At 38.8% G+C, this 18,850-nt stretch overlaps 1 protein-coding gene across 4 annotated transcripts; it reads left to right on the top strand.

The window, feature by feature from the left end:
* The first annotated feature begins 12 nt into the window (after positions 1-12).
* LOC111322065 (histamine H2 receptor) lies at positions 13-14,677 on the top strand. 4 transcript variants are annotated; one of them, XM_088736244.1, is made up of 3 exons: positions 13-1,255; positions 2,119-2,203; positions 11,752-14,677. In XM_088736244.1, exon 3 carries the CDS (start codon positions 12,350-12,352, stop codon positions 13,364-13,366), a length of 1,017 nt encoding a protein of 338 aa, XP_088592370.1. In that variant the 5' UTR covers positions 13-1,255; positions 2,119-2,203; positions 11,752-12,349; the 3' UTR covers positions 13,367-14,677. The 4 variants fall into 4 exon arrangements, with proteins under 4 accessions (XP_088592370.1, XP_022780837.1, XP_088592367.1 ...); XM_022925102.2 differs by lacking the exon at positions 13-1,255 and adding an exon at positions 1,280-1,870; XM_088736241.1 differs by lacking the exon at positions 13-1,255 and adding an exon at positions 1,280-1,892.
* Positions 14,678-18,850: the final 4,173 nt, after the last annotated feature.

The raw sequence follows: 18,850 nt of genomic DNA, 5'->3' as shown, positions 1-18,850 counted from the left end.
TCATTGTCGTCGTAGGAAACACTCGTTTGACGTTGAGTATGGAAAACTTCGTGTGACCAATGTTTTTCCTTAAATGTGCGTCAATTATTCTGTTTCCGTTTACAATAGAAGAAATTGGCCGTTGCTCTCATGGAGACTGATGTAAACTGCGGTGTAACTGACTTCACAACTAAACGGCGATTTTATGTTGATTGGTAAGCAACTGTGAATTAGGACACCTATGAATACAGTCCGATTGAAACTCAGAAAGGCCAACGGGAATATTATCAGTGAATTTGCGAGGTCACTTGGTCATATGCTGTAAATAAAAACATTCCTACGAGTTGGATTAGTACTAATCACGAAAATAATACTTCGGCACTGGCATAAGCAGAAAATGCGATATATGGAAATAATCGCGCGCATCGCGTTATTCTACACCTAGGGCGCATTTTTAAGTCGCATTTTTAATCATGCCGCCCTGACGAGATAAAGAAATACAAGAAACTTGAAATTTAAGTTTAGAACTGTCTGGATATTCGTCCATAACACTCACTTCCTATTTCAGTCTCGTGTATTGGTACGGCAGCAGAAAACTGAGAAAATCAACCTCGAAAATAACCCCAGCTTTTTTTTTTTCAGCTGAAAGTCGAAATTCCTCTAGCTTGACTTCAAAGATAATTCGCTTACTGCTCGGACCGAAAAAGAGCTTATCAAATAGCCGCTTTTTTTATTGCATATTCAACCAGAATCAAGATTTAATATAATTTTTCCAGGAATAAAAACTAAAAGCTAACAACCCCCAACTGTGATCGATTAAAATCCCGCGAATGGAGCGAAATTGATGTGAAAACGATTCCTTCCTCCACCGGAACCGATTTACAAACGGCATGTAATTAAGTCATTAAAAAGAAGTTTCACTTCATAAAACTTCAGCTATCACAAAAGAAGAAGATAATGAAAGTACGAATTAATGAGACTACAGCTTTTAAAAACAACCCTGTCAGAAAAGTGCAATTAGTTTAGCGCGGCGACAAGTTATGCTCCCTCCGTCCGGATCTTCACCTTACAAAGTGGCTAAGTCCAAGGTCTATCTTTGAGACTGTCCAGAGATTTTTTAGCAGATTTAGTTCAACATCGATCACTGCAGAAATAGTATGATTCTATATTCAGTGGGCTAAATTAGAACTGCTTTAGAAAACAACCACAGGTATAAAAACGATAATAAATTTGGTTGTGGATCTCCAAAGAGCTGCTCCTTCGTCAGGCTCCAGAAGTAAGTGCGGCAAATGATGTGCATGTTCAAAAATTTATGATAGAATGATTTGTCAACAAAGAAACAAAGGATCTTTTAAAGAAGGATAAAATTACTGATTTTATCACGTCCTGTTCAATTTTGTTATATCGTTAAAATTTATTATTCGCGACATTATCTTCAAATTTATCTTCAAAGGATTATCTAAGGCCGAATCCTCACGTTTTCTCGATTGTTATCATAAATTTTTGAAATTACTAAATGATATGTACTGCACAAGCATATTCCAATTGGGGGTTGAAAACCATTAGACAACTCTCGCCTTGCCAATATTCAGTTGTTTGTATACCACGGCCACACGGTTACGCATTTCCGTCTGTCGCATAACCTGATCTGGTTAACCCTTACGATTGAAAACCTATCCACCATTACGATAAACAAAACATTTAATTATGCAGAGGTGACGAAGGGTTAAACCTATTTATATCGATAGGTGTTTACATAATTACAACATACTGTTGGCGACTGTTGGAGCAAATCTTTGTACAAGTCTAATCACTGAGCTCACAAGTGAGAAAGTCGGTGGGATGTTGCGTAAACTGAATGAATCTCTTGTGAAGTTCAGCCCTTAAAGAGGTTCGTTTAAATGCCACTTAAGGTATTTAAGACTAAAGGGGACTTTTCAGAGCTAACAGAGAGAAAAATTTGGAATCCGTCCTTAAAAACCCGAAGCGGGTTGCAGTTGAACAAGATTTTAAGCACCGTGACGTGGAGATTCTGAAGACGTTTAAAAATTTAAAGTGGCTTTTGAGCATTGAATAGCTTTTATCCCGACGTAAGAAAGTTTCGTAGAAACCCTAACAATTTCAATTTTTCTCTTGTAGATCTTTCACCTTGAGAAGCATCGCAGTGCTCGAAGACGGGAGGAAGCAACAACTGAACACCCACAGCTCTGTGTCAAAACTTCAGGTATGAGCGTAGTAAAATAAATGGAAGGTAACATGTAAACTTGATTTAATTGATCGCTTGTCACAACTGATGTACTTATTGGTTAGTCGTAGACAAGGAAATTACTTCCCGAAGAAAACGTTGGCGTTGCATTTCTACGTGACTCGTAATTAAGTCTCCATCGAAAAAATCTACAAAAAAAGCCAGGCGGTTAACCACCGAACTCCAGAGCATTTCGCGGGCCGGCTGCGGTTACCACCTTATGTAAACTATCAACTTTGCTGCCACTAAAAGTGAAGTCTTTGTAGACAGATTCATCAGTTTTTCGATTTGCGCTAGCCGTAACGGAAGATCCAATGTAAATGAAAGTCAAGAAGAGGCAAACTTATCCAGAAAAAAATATAAAACACGCGAAAACTGGTAAGAAAGCATCAGGTGAAAAAGTCAAAGTAATTTTTTTCAACTCAGGATTTGAACTGCAACCTCTTGGCGCCGTTAGTCATATAGTCGGGTTTACAAGGTTATGATTCATAGTTTTGACGTTTTTCCTGCGATTGAAAAAACTTACTGTATCCAACTAAGAACTTTTAATCCCTGAAGGAATTCACACTCACGAATTAAGCTTCGCCAAAATAAGACGCAGATCTTTCTGGAGGGAATATCCCTTATTTTCATGCGAAAGAATTTTAACTTATTACTTCAGCAGTGGTAATACAATATGACACGTTCCAAGTACTCATCTTGAGGTCCTAAAGCCCTTCCGTTTTTCACCGAGTGGTTTTAATTAATCTTTGGCGAACACGCGATTCTTTGTGATTTTATATCATAGGTGAGGTAAGATTTCTCAAAGTATCCTTGTTTATCTGTTTAAAAAGGGCAACTGAAAAGAGATTGTCTCGTCAAGGTCTTGAAACTGTACGATCTCTGAGATTCCTATGAGAGAATTTAAAAGCAGAGAGTACTTCTTACCTCAAGAGAAAAACACTTATCTCTGAGTGTTAATTAAAAACTGGTGTTGATTTATTTGGAGGCGTTGGTTTTTATTAAACTAACAGTGGCACAACGGCCCCTATCACGATAGTTTTGTCTGTTTATAATGGGATCGTGTCAACGTTCCCAAAGAACTAATGCTGTTCTCCAAACAACTATTAAGGAACAATTTGGCGCCTGTATTTAATTTTGATAACACTATGCTCTCAAAGAAAATTAAAAATTTTTCTTCCCGAGTAAGTTTCAGCGGTCAGTTCGTATGTTTCCGGCTAAACCGCCCGGGGCAGCATTTGGCTTGAGCCTAGCCTCAAACTGACAACGGGGTTTCTCAACTTTCGGCTTAAATGCACAGACATAATAAAATTTTCGGAAAGATTAATCAGCCAAGGAGCAATAAATAATGAAAACAGCAGCCACATTTCAAATAATAAAAGTTCTCCAAACACACAAGTATTGAAATAAAGCGAGAAATTTAATTTATGTTCGATAGAACAAATGTGTTGAGCTAAGCTACTTTATTCAAATAGGTCTGACTTGAATAAGAATCTTCTCAATTTGACATTCACGTCATTTATTGACTTTTTTTAATTCCTTGGTCTGGTTTATTTTTGACATAATGAAACATTATGGACACCATAGGTCTATATCTTTTTCTTTAGGTACTCCACAAGAACTCTTGGCTTCTGAGCTCAGAAGCAAGTTGTTTCAGAACTTGTGACTGTTAAGCTTGAATTTAAAACAGCAGTCGTCGTTGCAGAAAAGTAAATAAATTACTATTTTTTTGTTGTTTTTGTTATCAAATTTCTAGCATACTTTTAACGACGAAAAGTTATTGAGTGGCACGAAGCCGATTAAAATAAGAAAGCGATAATCTAAATGCGCTTCAAATAAGGAACATAATCTGCAGGCTATCGCTATAAAAATAACTGCCTTGTTTAAGATGCGTCCAGGGCATTAATTAAGCGTTGTTTTCGCGAAGAGAAAACTGCAGCAGCACTGAATATGCTCCGGAGAGGAGCTACCGTTTTTGATGAATTCAGTGATTGATATCAGAAGCATATACGATTACATATAATTCTGCTTTTCGACACGTACATAATTACATAATTTCGGGATGAGGGGGGGGGGGGGAAGCAGTAGGAACAGTAGGAAGGGATAAAGAGGGCACGATCGTTCCCACATAACTGCATTGTTGTATTAACAAAAGCCTAACAAAATGCCCCGTCGAACTGTTCCGCGTTTCAGACTTCAAGTGGAGCGCCGTCATTGTTAGGCTACGTTGTCGATCATGACTGCGACACTTTTCACACTGCTCTTAAAAGTTTCTCCAGCCATACTGAATTTGACAACATTTCAGTTAATGGTCACGTAGTTAGTTCCACATCGTCGAAAAAAGCTACTGAAACTGATCCGTCAATGAAAAACCTCTAAGTAGAGTTTGCAAGTTAAAATAAAGCTCATCGTGTCGTTGGCACTTGGTAACTGATGACTGTTCATATGGTACCCACAAGCCTATGAGGCACTAGTATGAGATCAAAAAGCGTCAGTGCACTCAGTCATAAACTAAGCAGCCGAGGCAGATTTAGATGTTAATCACCAATCAGCAACAGATCGAGAAGCAAGGACGTTTTTATTCTTCTTGGGTGAGTTTTCCTAACTTAACACAAAAATGTTCGCTAAGACTTCTGAAATCAGCTCAACGGCTTGCACATTACAGTGTACATTATTTCCAGTGTTAATCAAGAGACAGTCTTGTTATCAATCGAGTGATCCGCGTAAAAAATTACGGGCACAGTGTCCTCAGACTCCGAACTGCTTTTTTCATTAAAAAAAAAAAAAAGAGAGAGAGAGAGAAAAGCCTGAGGAAATAAATCTGAAGTTTGACTGGGCAGTACTCAAGTTACTTTTTACGTTAATTTAAGTGATACCAAGAGCCATAATTATGGCTCTTGGTGATACATATTCAGAACATGATAGAAAGAAAACTTGTTTGCGCTTTGTGGAGGTTAATAAGTTTCCAGCGTTCAGCTGAAAACGAGTAAATTGAAGTTCCGTATTATCGTCTCCTTTTTTTCTAGCCAGTATTGCTTCAATTTCCTGCCAGAAGGCATCCTTTTCACCTGCAGCATAATTGTGATCTAACAAATCATAAGAAATTTGAATTCTCATTTCAATTTAAGGTGTTTCGCTAAGATAAATTGAAACGTTCTTTTTATTTTCTTGTTATTTTTAACCGACTTTATCAGTTTTCTTTTATGTTGAACTGCGCTATGACTACATTTCGACCCCTTACTTCGTAAAACAATCAAATACAAATTCACCATGAGCTATCTGCCGGACGCGACCTCGCATTAATTTCTCCTATAAAGTGCCGTAATTCGTCATACTTTTTAACACAAACGTGGTCTTCAATTTGTGCTCCGCGGAATTTCTTATCTGACCAAGTGGAAATGATTTTGGCGGCTATAAAATTGATCACTCGACGGTGATTGTTACACTTGACGCGGGATGACGGGCTCGTGAAAGGACATATAACCTGTCGTGCAGCCCGAGGCTATGAAACTAAATACACTTGGGCAACCTTTGGGACTCAACAACGCGCCAATCGGAAAATACAAGTTTAAAATTGAAAATTTGACCCTGAGCTTCGTAACTTCAAAGAACTTCCCGAATTAAAAGCAAAATGACTCCATAAGTGGTAAATGTGTCAGAAAAAAGGGTGGATGCCAAGGAAAAGTGTTAAATTTCAAGTGAGGGCTTGCCAACAATAAATAGAACACATTAGGAGCTGTCATATTAAATTGCCGAACATTATTACTTGCGCCAAAGAATAAGAATAACAAGATGCTCTTTGGTAATTATTGTTTAATCCTGTAGACATACCGACGCGCCTAAAAAGCCAAGAGATGTCATTATTGAATGCAAATTTTCGCCAAATGGGTCATTTCCCACATCAGCAAAAACAGTGATCATCGATAATTTGTTTCTGGGATTTAATAATATTTTGACTCAAATGAGACGATCACAAAGGAATGAAATAGAAAAAAAAAAAAAAAAAAAGAAAACACTTTGGGAAAGAATGAATGAAACAACAGACTGCTTAGTTACAATTATATCAATTTTGTGATCCATATCAGACTCTACAGAACTTTTATTGCTCAAACTGTATTACAAACTTGTTGACTTCACGCCATGAAAAAATTAGCCAACGAAAAAAAGCCCAGGAATAGCAAGGAGTAACAATCTACTCCTTAAAAAAAACTTTATTTTTCCGGAAGTTTCCAGAATGTGGCGCCTTGCACCAGAGGATTCTAAATAACCTGAGGGAGAAAAACCCAAAGCGTTTCCTGACTAGGAGGTCGGCAGATTTCATCGTTCAACTCAAACCTGACTCGGTAGAAATTATCAGGGTTACAACATTTTCTTCAAAATAAACATTTTTTTACACTCAACATGCTCAAAAAGAGGCCGTAAAATCCATAATGCAAAAAAAAAAAAAAGAGTAAAAGAACATGTAAAAATTACGTCCAGTTTGTAACTAAACACTCCATGAAGAGATCTTTAATATCAACTTTAATTTGTTTGGACTGTGCTGGCAGATCCCCTGTCAGGAGAAAAACCTGACCTCTTTCTCTGATTGACCCATACGATTACTTGATAATTACCGACAACCCTTTCTTTGATAATTACCATCATAAACCATTGATTGGGTCTGCCAGTTTGTTTGGATACGTTTCCGGGATGACACATTTGACGAATTCATCTCGCTAACTTTCACGAGAAGGTTATCAAAGGATGGCAGAGGGAAAATGTAAACAAAATAATTCTGAGAGGTAAAAGCTCTGTTTCTATAATTTATTTATCGGTGCATAACAACGAGCCTTTGTTTTATTCCCGTTAAACTCACGGGGTCTCGTCTTCATCCATTAGAACAATTTCCAAAGGTATTCTGGATTGGTTTTAAAAACCCTCGTTATCCACTCGACCAATTAGATTTGATTGCGACTTGGTCACAAACGTTTACGCGTTTAGCACTCGGATCGCACGTGCATTAGGTCCTTTGATTTCTTATTGGCTCGTGGACTTGACACTTTGTCAAACGCACGCCACATGGTTCATTATCATTTCAAAGAGTGTGATTCTCTGTTTTAAGTACTTTGTTCTTCATTAAGTGATGTTTAAGTTTGATAATCGACAGTTTCCTTTAACAAGGTCTTGTCTTGCCGGACAGTCGTAGACTAAAATTTGCCTCACTGAAAGAAGTCATTTCATTTAAAACAAGGAAGCAGTCAACGGCGACGATTCCTAGTCTGTGGCATGATATCACGCAACGTTACTGGTGCGTTGTAAACCTTTTTGTTCATGGTATGAGATGATAGTCTCCAGGAGCCCATATTACCCTCCTGTAGTCTCTTACTTTTTTTCCCTTCATAATTATACCTGGCCTGGCCTGCATAACCAATGTCGTGGAGAACCCAGGTCAACCTTTCTTTTTGTTGGAGTACATATATATTGTGTATACGAGGGAAACCTGTCCCTGTACACCCCAAGTAATCATATTTAAAAAGAATAAATGTTTTTATATATATATATATATATATCGCAAGTCGTTAATGGAACTCTCAGGCCAAGAAAGGTGCACCGCGCCAGGAGGTTCAATAAAGATTCGCAATCCAAACCTCACAGCAAACACGAACGTAGAAAGTTTAAAAATTGCGAGGATGGACAAATTCTGACGTCAAAAATATAAAAAAATTTAATAAAAAACGTTTCGGTCGGAGACCTTCTTCAGTTATTTACAACTGTTGATTTAAAAAAGAGAGCATTAAATAAGATCGAAGTGCTAATGATTATGTAATTACAGATAACGACTAATGAACTGGTGCTAATAAAAAGATAACAAAAGACCTAATTACAAAGAAAGCAATGGACAAAATACAAGAAACAATATATATATATATATATATATATATAATATTATCAGCAACGAATTGGGTTATTTGGTCCAAGACAATTAAATGTCTTGGACCAAATAAGCCAATTCGTTGCTGATAATATTATCCTCTGCTCTAGTCCAACTATTGAGCACTTTGATAGTTGATAAGGAGCATTCCAGCGTAATAATTGGTTACATATATAACTAACTGCAGACAGTACTTTTTTTCTTTTTTTTTTTAAATCAATGTTTTATTTACAGAGGTAGTTGATAACTTACAATGATTGATTATAATAATTGGATAATTTAGATACGGTGATCGGGACTGTTTCGGCATTTTGGGCCTCATCAGTGCAGTGCTGATGCTAGGATGGAGGAGAACCGATATGAATCCCCAAAAGATCCCACACTTGTGGTATCGTCTAAGCCATGCCAGAGTGCTCAAACTAGAAGAGCCTAGTGAGCTATGCACAATGCTAGCGGCGATGACTCATCTCACAGTGCTCAATTTGGACACGAAAGCAGAGCTTTGTATGCCAAAGAGCTATATCTAACTGCAGACAGTACTGTTTCGGCCCTCTGGGCCTCACCAGTGCGTGATATCAGTGATGATAAAATAAGGCCTTAGCTGAGTCTTTCTTTGATGAAAGAAAAAAATTATTTCTACTGTTAGATGGCAACTAGGTTATTAGACTGTATTAATTGAGTCTTTGGACGAAAAGTAGTTTGCTTTCAATTTGTCTTGCTTTCAATCTGAGCTGTGAAAAGGGAAGACAAAACCTGTATTGGAGCCATGGGGTGTTTTCAGCTGGCTTACCTCCGGAAGAAAGAACCTCAGTTTATTCAAGGTTGTGAAAAACTCACAGTTTATATCTCCAAGTCGCATATTGATGAGTATCCTGGACTAGTTAAAACTTAGTTTCTTTCCTTACTTTGTCACTGTTTCGAATGCTTTGTTTTCCGTTTTTTTATCTTCCAAATGCAGATTCGCTCATTTGCACTCTCCTAAACTCAATTTGCCTAAACGTTATTTTCACACAATTTTAGGCAAAACTGTTTACTGTCTGGGTGTTTCCCGGTCAGAGAACCTTTTTATGTGATCGTTTCAAAGGAAACTGCCCTTTTTTTCAGTAATATTCAAATTTTACATTTGATCTAGGAAGTCCACCCAGCTGAACTGAATCACCAAGCTATGCATAAACAAACATGCTCTATGCAGCAGAAAAATTTCCAGTTGACTTCATCACCTTGAATATGAGTAAGCTTGAGTTGTAACACAGTTGTACGAGGGTAATGAAGAGTTGCAGGAGAACGATAAAGGTCGTTGGTGCGCTGTCAGAAAGAACCACTCCCTCAATCTTAGAGACAACGAACATCTGTTTGGTAAAAATTTTTTTTAGCAAGAACAAGACGAGCTCTTCGTTTAAACACGAAGGCGCGCTAAATAAGGAAGTCTTCCCTGGGAAGACCTAGGCTCATTTGTCACTCACCGTTGACGTGCAAGTTTTTTACACGTAACGAGGAAATATTGTACTCCAAACAAAACTCCTCACAGAAAAATAACTCTACTGATGTTTTTCGACCGTTTCTGGGTATGTTTTATTGCTTTTGACGAGTATAACAAATACTAAGTGTTCGTTGCGGTTCTCCTCATCGTCCGCCATCTTTATTTTTTTCGGTGAATTCAAAATTAGGGGGAGGAGCTGATGCCCTTTTATAGCGCGCCTTCGTGTTTAAGGCCGATCACCCGATCATTTCCCTATCATCTCGCTACCATTAGGGGATAATCTCTTGGTATACTATCGGCGTCGAAAGCTTGTTTTCACAATGAGCTATCTCGACAATTTCAATAATGACGCCACTACTTGACGCCACATCAAGAATTACAGATGTTGAATTCTAACTGATCTGTGTGCTATTATCTGTTAATCGCTAAGAAAAATCACGATTTCTTGATTCGTTTTCTTTGACGAGGAAAGTTATGCTTCAACTGAGGGAACCTCAAAATATTAGATTGACACAGTTAAAAAAAAAAAGGAAAAACAAGTTGGGAAGAATGATTGTATACAAAAAGAAAGAGAATGATTAAGAAAAGAGAAGATTACAATGAAAATGGCAACCAAGAAACTTGAATGATATGAGCTTATTATTTTAAGACGATAAAAATTTTGACTAAAAACTTCTAAGGTTCAATCCTAAATTATGACCGCTACAATTTACCTGACTGGCTGCAATACGTTTCCTGAAATGCAAAACAAAGAGACAGTCTTAGCAGCCTTTCCAGATTTGAGGATAAGTGGTTTCCAAGACCGATAGTTTTGTTCGGCATCCATAGCTGTCGTCTGTTTGAGGGGAGGACAGGGCCCTCTAACATGCTAAGAGTCAAAAACATTGACTCGACTTGGAAAAGCATTTTCCAAGTTCTGCATAATTCAAACAATCCTTTGTTCAACCATATTTGTTGAAACCAATTTTAAGCACAATTTAAAGTTACAACTTATCGCAACATACTGAGTAGCACCTGGTTTATTCATTATAGTCCATTATCACGAGTAAACCGCAAGTTAAACCGGTGCTATTCAAATTCCTCTAGTCTGATTGTACACTCCCTCAAACCCTCTTTCTTTTCTTTTCATTTTCTCATCTGTCTCTCTATAGTGGACTCGGGATGATTTCTCCTTTGTTACCTTTGTTCCATAGTCGGCGATGAGTCTCGTGTTATTTCATGAAAGCTGTTATTTTTGTTTCTACGGGTCGGAACTTTTCTTTCCTCTCCAGACATTCCTCTGAAGAAAAGAAACATTTTCGCAATCTATGAAATCCAATCCGTTGACTGAGATAAATTCGATAATTGCCTTTTAATGAACTTACCACAAACTCGTTCTTTCCATGAGTTTAACTGAACATACTTCAGTGCGATTAGTGACTGAGTCATGTTATAGTTCATCGTGTGTGTGATCATCAGATAAACTGGTGATAATTTAATTTGACTTTAAACTTGTGCGGCAAAGTTACAGCAAAGATCGTAACCATGTATCCTAATCAAAAATGTTGCGCCCTATCTCTTCAACTTTGCGCAAGTGCGTGACCAACTGCATGCCCACATTAGTTCAAGTCAGAAGCATAATAGGCGGAGCTCCAGTAAGTTTATTTAACAGCCATTTACTATATCAGAACTACTCAGTGGTTGTTGAAGTGTCTATTCGTGAAAATTTAGGAACCAGTCATTTATTAGGTGGAAGGGCGTAGGGAGTCTAGGGCATTTTAGTGGTTGGGGGGGGGGGGATTTTTTTTTTTCGTTTGATAAATAAGGCGGTTATCACTTTTTAATAGCTTATAACCTTAGCTTATATACCTCTGTTCAAGTTTAACGAGAAAATTAAAAAGGTTCGCGTGATCACTTGATGTCGAGTAGCTTGTTCTGCAGTGTCAAAGGTTCCTATCCGAAGGAGCGCAAATGATTTAATGAAATGTCCTTCACTTAACAGAATAGGGGCCTCTTTGAAGTTTACCTTAGGATTAAACGAATTTAACGCTTCATTGTTTTCGTCAATTTATTCTGAGTTTGTAGATGCTGATTTGTTTCTTGCGCATAACTAAGCCAAGAAAATATAATCATCTTTTTTTTTTCTTCCCTCTTTAGGTCATTTTTTTATCTGATGGTCCTTAACTATACCCAGCAACGAAAACACAAGAGCATTTTGACTCACGCTGGTAAAATCAGAATTGGCTACCTACAGCCACACCAGTTGTAGAACAGCACCCTGGTGCTTACTCTTCGATTCTGACACTAATCGAAAATTGTGACAAGAAGCATCATCGTCACGTACTCTATCTCCATTATCAAAGACATTGATATGAACATGTCAAAATATTAATTCAAATTCAAAAGGAGCGCAAACCATCAAGCGCTGTATTTACACAGACTACAGCTCTATTATTTTCATTTGAACAGCCGTGCTTGATCTGACGGAAGGCCGCTTTGTAGGGGAAAGGTGACTTGTACTCGTCGCAAACAATCACAATCAGAGATAACCCATCGCTCACACTTGGTGCTTAGAGTCAAGAAAAAGAACCTTGATATAGAAGGAGTAATCCATACTGCTGGATAGCTAACAGCCTCATCGTAGGAACTAAGGAAGCGGTAAGACACCAGTTACTGCGATAAGGTCGAGACGCTAAAACTTCTTTGCTTGTGTAGGAAAGTTCTTAAGGATCCACAAGGCCCAAGGCCGTCAAACATGGATTACAACAACACAACACGCTCACCAAACGAAACTTCTCCTGAGATAAACACAAATTTTCCTGCTTCTGATAAGCTCTCTCGATTTCTCGTCGCTTCTCTGATAATCGTCATCATCATTGGTAGTGTCTGTGGAAACCTGCTTGTGTGCTTGGCTATTGGACTCAACAAACGCCTTCGAAAGACAACCAACTACTTCATATTCTCCTTGGCCATCTCTGATCTCTTGACTGCATTGCTTTCCATGCCTTTCGACGTGGAGGACAACTTTACGCACCTTGGGTGGAGAAAAGGTGAGTTCATGTGCAACTTCAGGGTGTTTATGTACCTCATCGCCGCGCCAACTTCATTACTGAACTTGATGGCGGTCAGCCTAGACAGATTTTTTGCCATCAGCTGGCCGCTGAAATATTACACTGTGATGAAGCCCAAAATAGCCTTGCTGGTCATAGCTATGATATGGCTGTATACCCTAACATTCACAACCGTAGGAATGGTTAGCTGGCCGTATTCCGAGCGTAGTGTGACTAATGGTCAATGCCGTTTCAACATTCACCCATATTACTCAGGGGTTAATTCGGCTGTGAATTTCATTTTACCAGCGGTGATAACGTGTGTGATTTATTTCAACATTTACATGATTGCTCGTAAACATGCTAAGCGAATCGCCAAGCAAGAGGCGAGTCTCCCCCCAGTGTTGTCCTGCTCCAACGAAGACTCAGGAGTCATGACATCTGAGAAGAAACGCATTTCAAAGAACATAAAGGCGGCCAAGACTATCGCCATCATTGTATCCACTTTTCTGTTGTGCTGGATGCCGCTGACTCTGACCTCGATGATCGGCGTGTTCTGCGGTAAAAAGTGTTTTTTTAGAGTCAATCTGCAGCTGTGGAGGGTATTCCTAGTGTTGGCCTACGCGAATTCGGCGATGAATCCTATTTTGTATTCTTTCTTCAACAAAGAGTTCCGCGAATCGTTTTTAAAGCTATTTAAACTACAGTTTAGGTTTCGCTAGAGCTGCTTGCCTTGGTTATGTAAATATCGTTAGGAGCGATTTTATCGCAGGAAAGAAAGGAAATATTAACCATCAGCTAGCCCACTCTTAAGAATCAGCGGTAAAAAAGCAGTTTTCAGCCCCGCCCCATTATTAGATGTGCAGTTCATCACTAAAAATTCGCCAAGTTATTTAAGCTAAGAGGTGCATGGTAAACAAATTGGAGGAAACAATATTTACAATAAGTAAGCGGAAGAGTAAAATAAATAACAAAGTTATTAAGACTGAAGAGGAGGTCACGATATGTGAAAGAGTGAGACAGCACACTCGTTACTTCCGGTGAAGATCGAAAAAAGAGAACAGAGGTCTTGTTAAAAGACCACTTTTGGTGCTGAAAATACACTCTACATGGTTAAGTTGCCGTTATCTAGATTAACAACACTTGTTTAATTTAAATATGTTAAAATGTAAATTAATGGACTTCAGAAATCAATCCCGCGGTCTGTTTGATAAACATTATCATAAAGGGCCCTTAGCGAGATCACGAAGTCCATGAAATAGAAAGCGATGACCCTTGGTATCAAATAAACAGGGCAAACAGCAAGTCATAACTAAAATTTTGAAGATATTGGAAATCTGCGCAAGTTGTCAAGGGCTTGTTTTCGAGGAAATGAAATTTATAAACGTCACAAAACATTTCAAACCGGAAAGTACAATCGGGCCAGGTTATAATCATAAGGCTTTCCTGTTATCAAAAGGAAATTTTTGTGTCCCAGTCATTTCCGTTCTATTAAGAGTCACAAACGTTAACAATTGTGTGGATTCCCGACGAGTTATTTTGGCTACAACTTTGCCTCACAACCACGAACACACAAGAGAAATTACACTTAAGATGTGTTATGTTGAATCTTTCAGTTATAAACCACTTTCATTAAGACTTTTACTCGTTTTAATTACATTGCACGCGTCTTCATGTAACTTGCTAAGGTTTAGTCTTACTGCATTACCAACAATGAAAGGCGGAACATCATACAATCGAACCTGTATTAAATGGTCGGTTGTCGAGTCTCGAATTTATTTCCTATTAATCACTGCAATCTGGACCTTTGTTAAGCGGTCACCTTTATTTAGCGATCGTGGTCACCTTTGGGCAATTCCCAACGGCCTAATATTGTATTATCGAGCAGAAAAACTCAAATAAAACTAAGAATAATCTTTCAAGTAAAATTTAATCCATGTTTCTCTACCGAAATCAATATTTGTAGTATTTCTGAGCGAGTGTTTGTACATTAGTGGTCAATGATGGCTTAAATTTATCTTCTCATCGTTTTATCTATTACCCCTATTATATGAAACCTCTATTTAGCGGTCACACGCCATTCCCCGTTGATGATCGCTTATACAGGTTTGACTGTACTTGCGAGGTGAGCCTTGGCGGACATTTTTCTTGGCGAACAAAACAAAACAAATATCATAACAACAATACTTTGGGCCTCTCCTCGATTTCTTTCCGTGACTCGTTCCATGAAATTATTTCCTTCAGTTTTCGTATGCTGATTAAATTACTTGATTTATCTCCACCATCCTTTCCATTAACGATATGACGGATCTCCAAACTCAACTGGGACCAGGTTAACGGTGTAAGATAAGGGTGACACACCATGCAGTTTCCCTTATATGATAAAATGAACCCTTGCACGCCAAAGATATTAGGAAGTTTTTTAGTTTGTCACTACGGCGACGTATAGTAAAACGTTGCCGAAGAATCTTTATTTTCCTCTCGGATTTTCGCCATTAGCTCGATATTTTAACCGTTTCTGACGGTACGACATCTTAACTTTAACATGATACGTGAATGACATGTGAGTTCAAAGTTAGAACGTGACGAAACTGCTGTTGAGGTTTCCTTGATGACAGGAGGTAAAAGTTGACGATTTCACGTTGTTGTTCTGTATGGGACGGCTAAAAAATGTTCAAAGATCTAAAACGCACGTGCGAAGCTATTGTTTTGCTCACTAGATCTTTTGTTTCGCCACGTTCTCGTCAGTTGCCGTCATCGTCGTGACTTTCTTTACGTCACAATAATTATCGATTCTCTGCACTTTCCGCCATACATAACCAATAATTTGTGCGCCGAGAATGTGTTATAAGTCAAACAATGATTCAGAGTGGAAATTTTTCTTCCTTCTGATTGTCGCCATGTTCAAAACTGTATTGATATAGAAAGCAGAAATTCCCGGCCCTCTAGTCACTCGTGGCAGTGATGGGATTAAGAGGTGATTTGTTACCACCCACCAAGAGTACAAACCACCCCTAGAACGAAAGATTTTATTCACGTGGAACGAAGAGCATCAATCTCTTCAGCGCAAGTCTTCGATCTTTCGACGTGTACGAAGTGAACAATATTTTTAACAAACAAATGCACAAAAATGACATGATAACATAAAGTTTAAATTGTATTCAAATGCTCAGGCTTAGACAAGCCATTTTAAGGTAACAACGTGAGATAACGCTAAGTATTCGTTGATAACAATCATAAGTTTAATAATTTAATTTGTCTTCGACACTGATCTCGAAAGTCAAGTATAGAAACATCCACTGAGTCTTCGACAAACTTTGACGTTAATCTAGTATGGAAATACTTTTAAGCTCAAGTTTCCACTGTGCATCTTCGTGAAAACACGAATGTTTAAAACCACGAAAATTCGTAATTTTCTGCGTCTGAAACTTGCAGGACGACTTATGAAGCTAGGATCAAAGATGGCCTTGGTAGATAGTCGAGTTATATTAAGCAAAACTGCAAGCGCAGTGCTTTCAATAAGACCAGCATCCGCCGGAACTCCGGCGGGTATTCTGTTGTGAGTCGCCGGGTATATTTCACCATACTCAAGTCGCACTCCAAGTTGCTCTCCGGCGGGTATTCTGTTGTGAGTCGCCGGGTATATTTCACCGTGCTTAAGTCGCGGTCACCACGCTCAAGTCGCACTCCAAGTTGCTCTCCGGTGGGTATTCTGTTGTGAGTCGCCGGGTATATTTCACCGTGCTTAAGTCGCGGTCACCACGCTCAAGTCGCACTCCAAGTTGCTCTCCGGCGGGTATTCTGTTGTGAGTCGCCGAGTATATTTCACCGTGCTTAAGTCGCGGTCACCACGCTCAAGTCGCACTCCAAGTTGCTCTCCGGCGGGTATTCTGTTGTGAGTCGCCGGGTATATTTCACCATGCTTAAGTCGCAGTCACCACACTCAAGTCGCACTCCGGTGGGTGCTGTACCGAGGTAGACACCTATTTCAAATCTTAATTAAAGCATTGAAGCGGGATATATTAGTCCAAGCCTGCCCAAGCTGTTTGCAATTTTGGCCATGACAAAGATCAAGTTGAAGTTTTCTCCCCTAGTAGATCTATGTCAAAGTTTAGCGGGAAAATGACCGAGCCATAAATTTAGAATTCGTGTTGTCTTCCTCACTCTAAATAACCAGGGGTGATGCCTGAGGGGTGGTGCCTCGCATGGACCTTGTGTTCCGTTCGCACTAACCCTTCCGGGTCTAGTCACACCCGGTAAAGTTGTTGACAAACAAACAAACCAGTATTTTCGGTTTAGAGGCATCTAACGAAGATTCCTCCCGTAAAAGTAGACGCCACAATTTAGCACTGACACCCAAAATGTCAGTGACACGCCAGCTTGAAAATTATATCGAGAAAATGGGTCAGTGGCATAATAGAAAATCACTCTCATTAGAAAAGAATGTGTGACTTTCAACTCGTCCGTCATTTTTAAGATAAACGTACCTTACTTAATCAGGATGAAACAGAAAGAATGGAAAGAAAGAAAATGGAAAAATAAGACTCCGCCCTCGAGTCTAAAAACTAAAACTTAAGTATGATTCATAGAAGTACTTCAAGAAAGGACAGCAGTGAAAAGGCAGAGCAAACACCAACTCGAGTCCGTACGTTGTCCCTCATTTAGTACCTTTTTTTTTTTATTCTTTTCATCATTATTCTTTGTCACTAAATGGAAGTTACTACAAATAAATAAATAAATAAATAAATAAACTCTCAGCTTGGCTCACCTCCGACAATCCCACGTCCACATTGCAATAAACAGTTCACAGCGAGGACTGGACTGTATAGCCATCTGCGCACTCACAACAACCAATGATTTTCTTCTCCGAAATCATGATCGTCTTCACTTGCGAAAGTATTCGGAAAGTTTTGAAATCAAACATTCGGCTCCGACAATCCCACGTCCACACTGTATAGCCATCTGCGCACTCACAACAACCAATGATTTTTTTTCTCCTAAGTCTTCGCTTGCGAAAGTATTTGGAACGTTTTGAAATCAAACATTCTAAAAATGTCACAGTAACTACACCTGTCCAAACTTTCCCACAGATCTCTTTCCAAGCAATTAAACGGTCCATTTTGTTGCTGGGATTCTCAAAACCAACAACAGTGTTTTTGTTTCTCTTCTTTTTGCTCTGCCCAGTTCTAAGATTATGTACAACCCCGTTCTGACCTTTTCATTGGTTTGTCGGTGGCAAATTTTTACTGCCACCTTCTTTGAGGAGTTTCTTTTGGTATATCAAGAACATATGTAACACCCGCACAGCGTTCATGCTTTAAGATAATTCAGCCTATAATAAAATAATAATAATAATAATAATAATAATAATAATAATAAGGAATAATAATCATGGCGGCAAGTAGTGTGGACGTGTTTTAGAGTGTTCTCATAAAAATCCGTTCCCATCGAAAGCAGGCCGAGTTTAGAGCGCCAGAGCATCCTTAAAGAAGTATCTAGTATACTTTGCAGATTGTTAAGCAGTTTTGCGAGACTATTTGGCGTCTCTGAGCGGGAGTTTTAGCTGAGTTGAATTTGATTTTGTTTGGATGTGCGAGCGATTTGTGTTATGGCGGATGGACGACGACAACAGGCGAGCGGAAGGATACGATGGAATAGAGAACGATTTAGTCCCGAGGGAGTGACAAGTACCATCAGTGAAGAGGCACGCACTTTGCTTGAATCATCAATTACCATCTTACGTCAAATTAACACCTGCCAAGGTCAGTACAAAGCTCGCGAGTTTGACACCCGTATTAAGGAGAAGCCAACAAAGCGCGACCTCGAGAACCTTAGCAGAGCTGATGAGACAACAGAAAGTATTCCCCACGGACAACCCGTTCACGTATCTTTGGATCGCAAGCTGCGTGCTGTACTTCAAGGTGGCAGTTTGAATTCCTGTTGGAAGGAGGACCGTAGACACAACGGAAAAGCTTTTTAGGATTAGTTAATGTACATTTATTTTTTTACTCCATGGCTCACAGGTTACGGTTTTCGCCCTGTGCTGCCTGAATAGAATGTAGCATTCAGTTGATTTCTCTGCGACATCATCATCATCATCATCATCATCATCATCATAATAATAATAATAATAATAATAATAATAATAATAATAACAATAATAATAATAATTATAATAACTTTCATTTATATAGCGCTCATATCCT

Source organism: Stylophora pistillata, chromosome 1, assembly GCF_964205215.1.
Source record: "Stylophora pistillata chromosome 1, jaStyPist1.2, whole genome shotgun sequence".
In the NCBI taxonomy this organism is placed as follows: domain Eukaryota; kingdom Metazoa; phylum Cnidaria; class Anthozoa; order Scleractinia; family Pocilloporidae; genus Stylophora; species Stylophora pistillata.
Note: the sequence above shows the minus strand (reverse complement) of the source record. Positions and strands in the feature narration are given on the sequence as shown.

Coding starts and splice junctions, on each gene's coding strand:
- LOC111322065 (XM_088736244.1), top strand. CDS start 12,350: ATGGATTACAACAACACAACACGCTCACCAAACGAAACTTCTCCTGAG.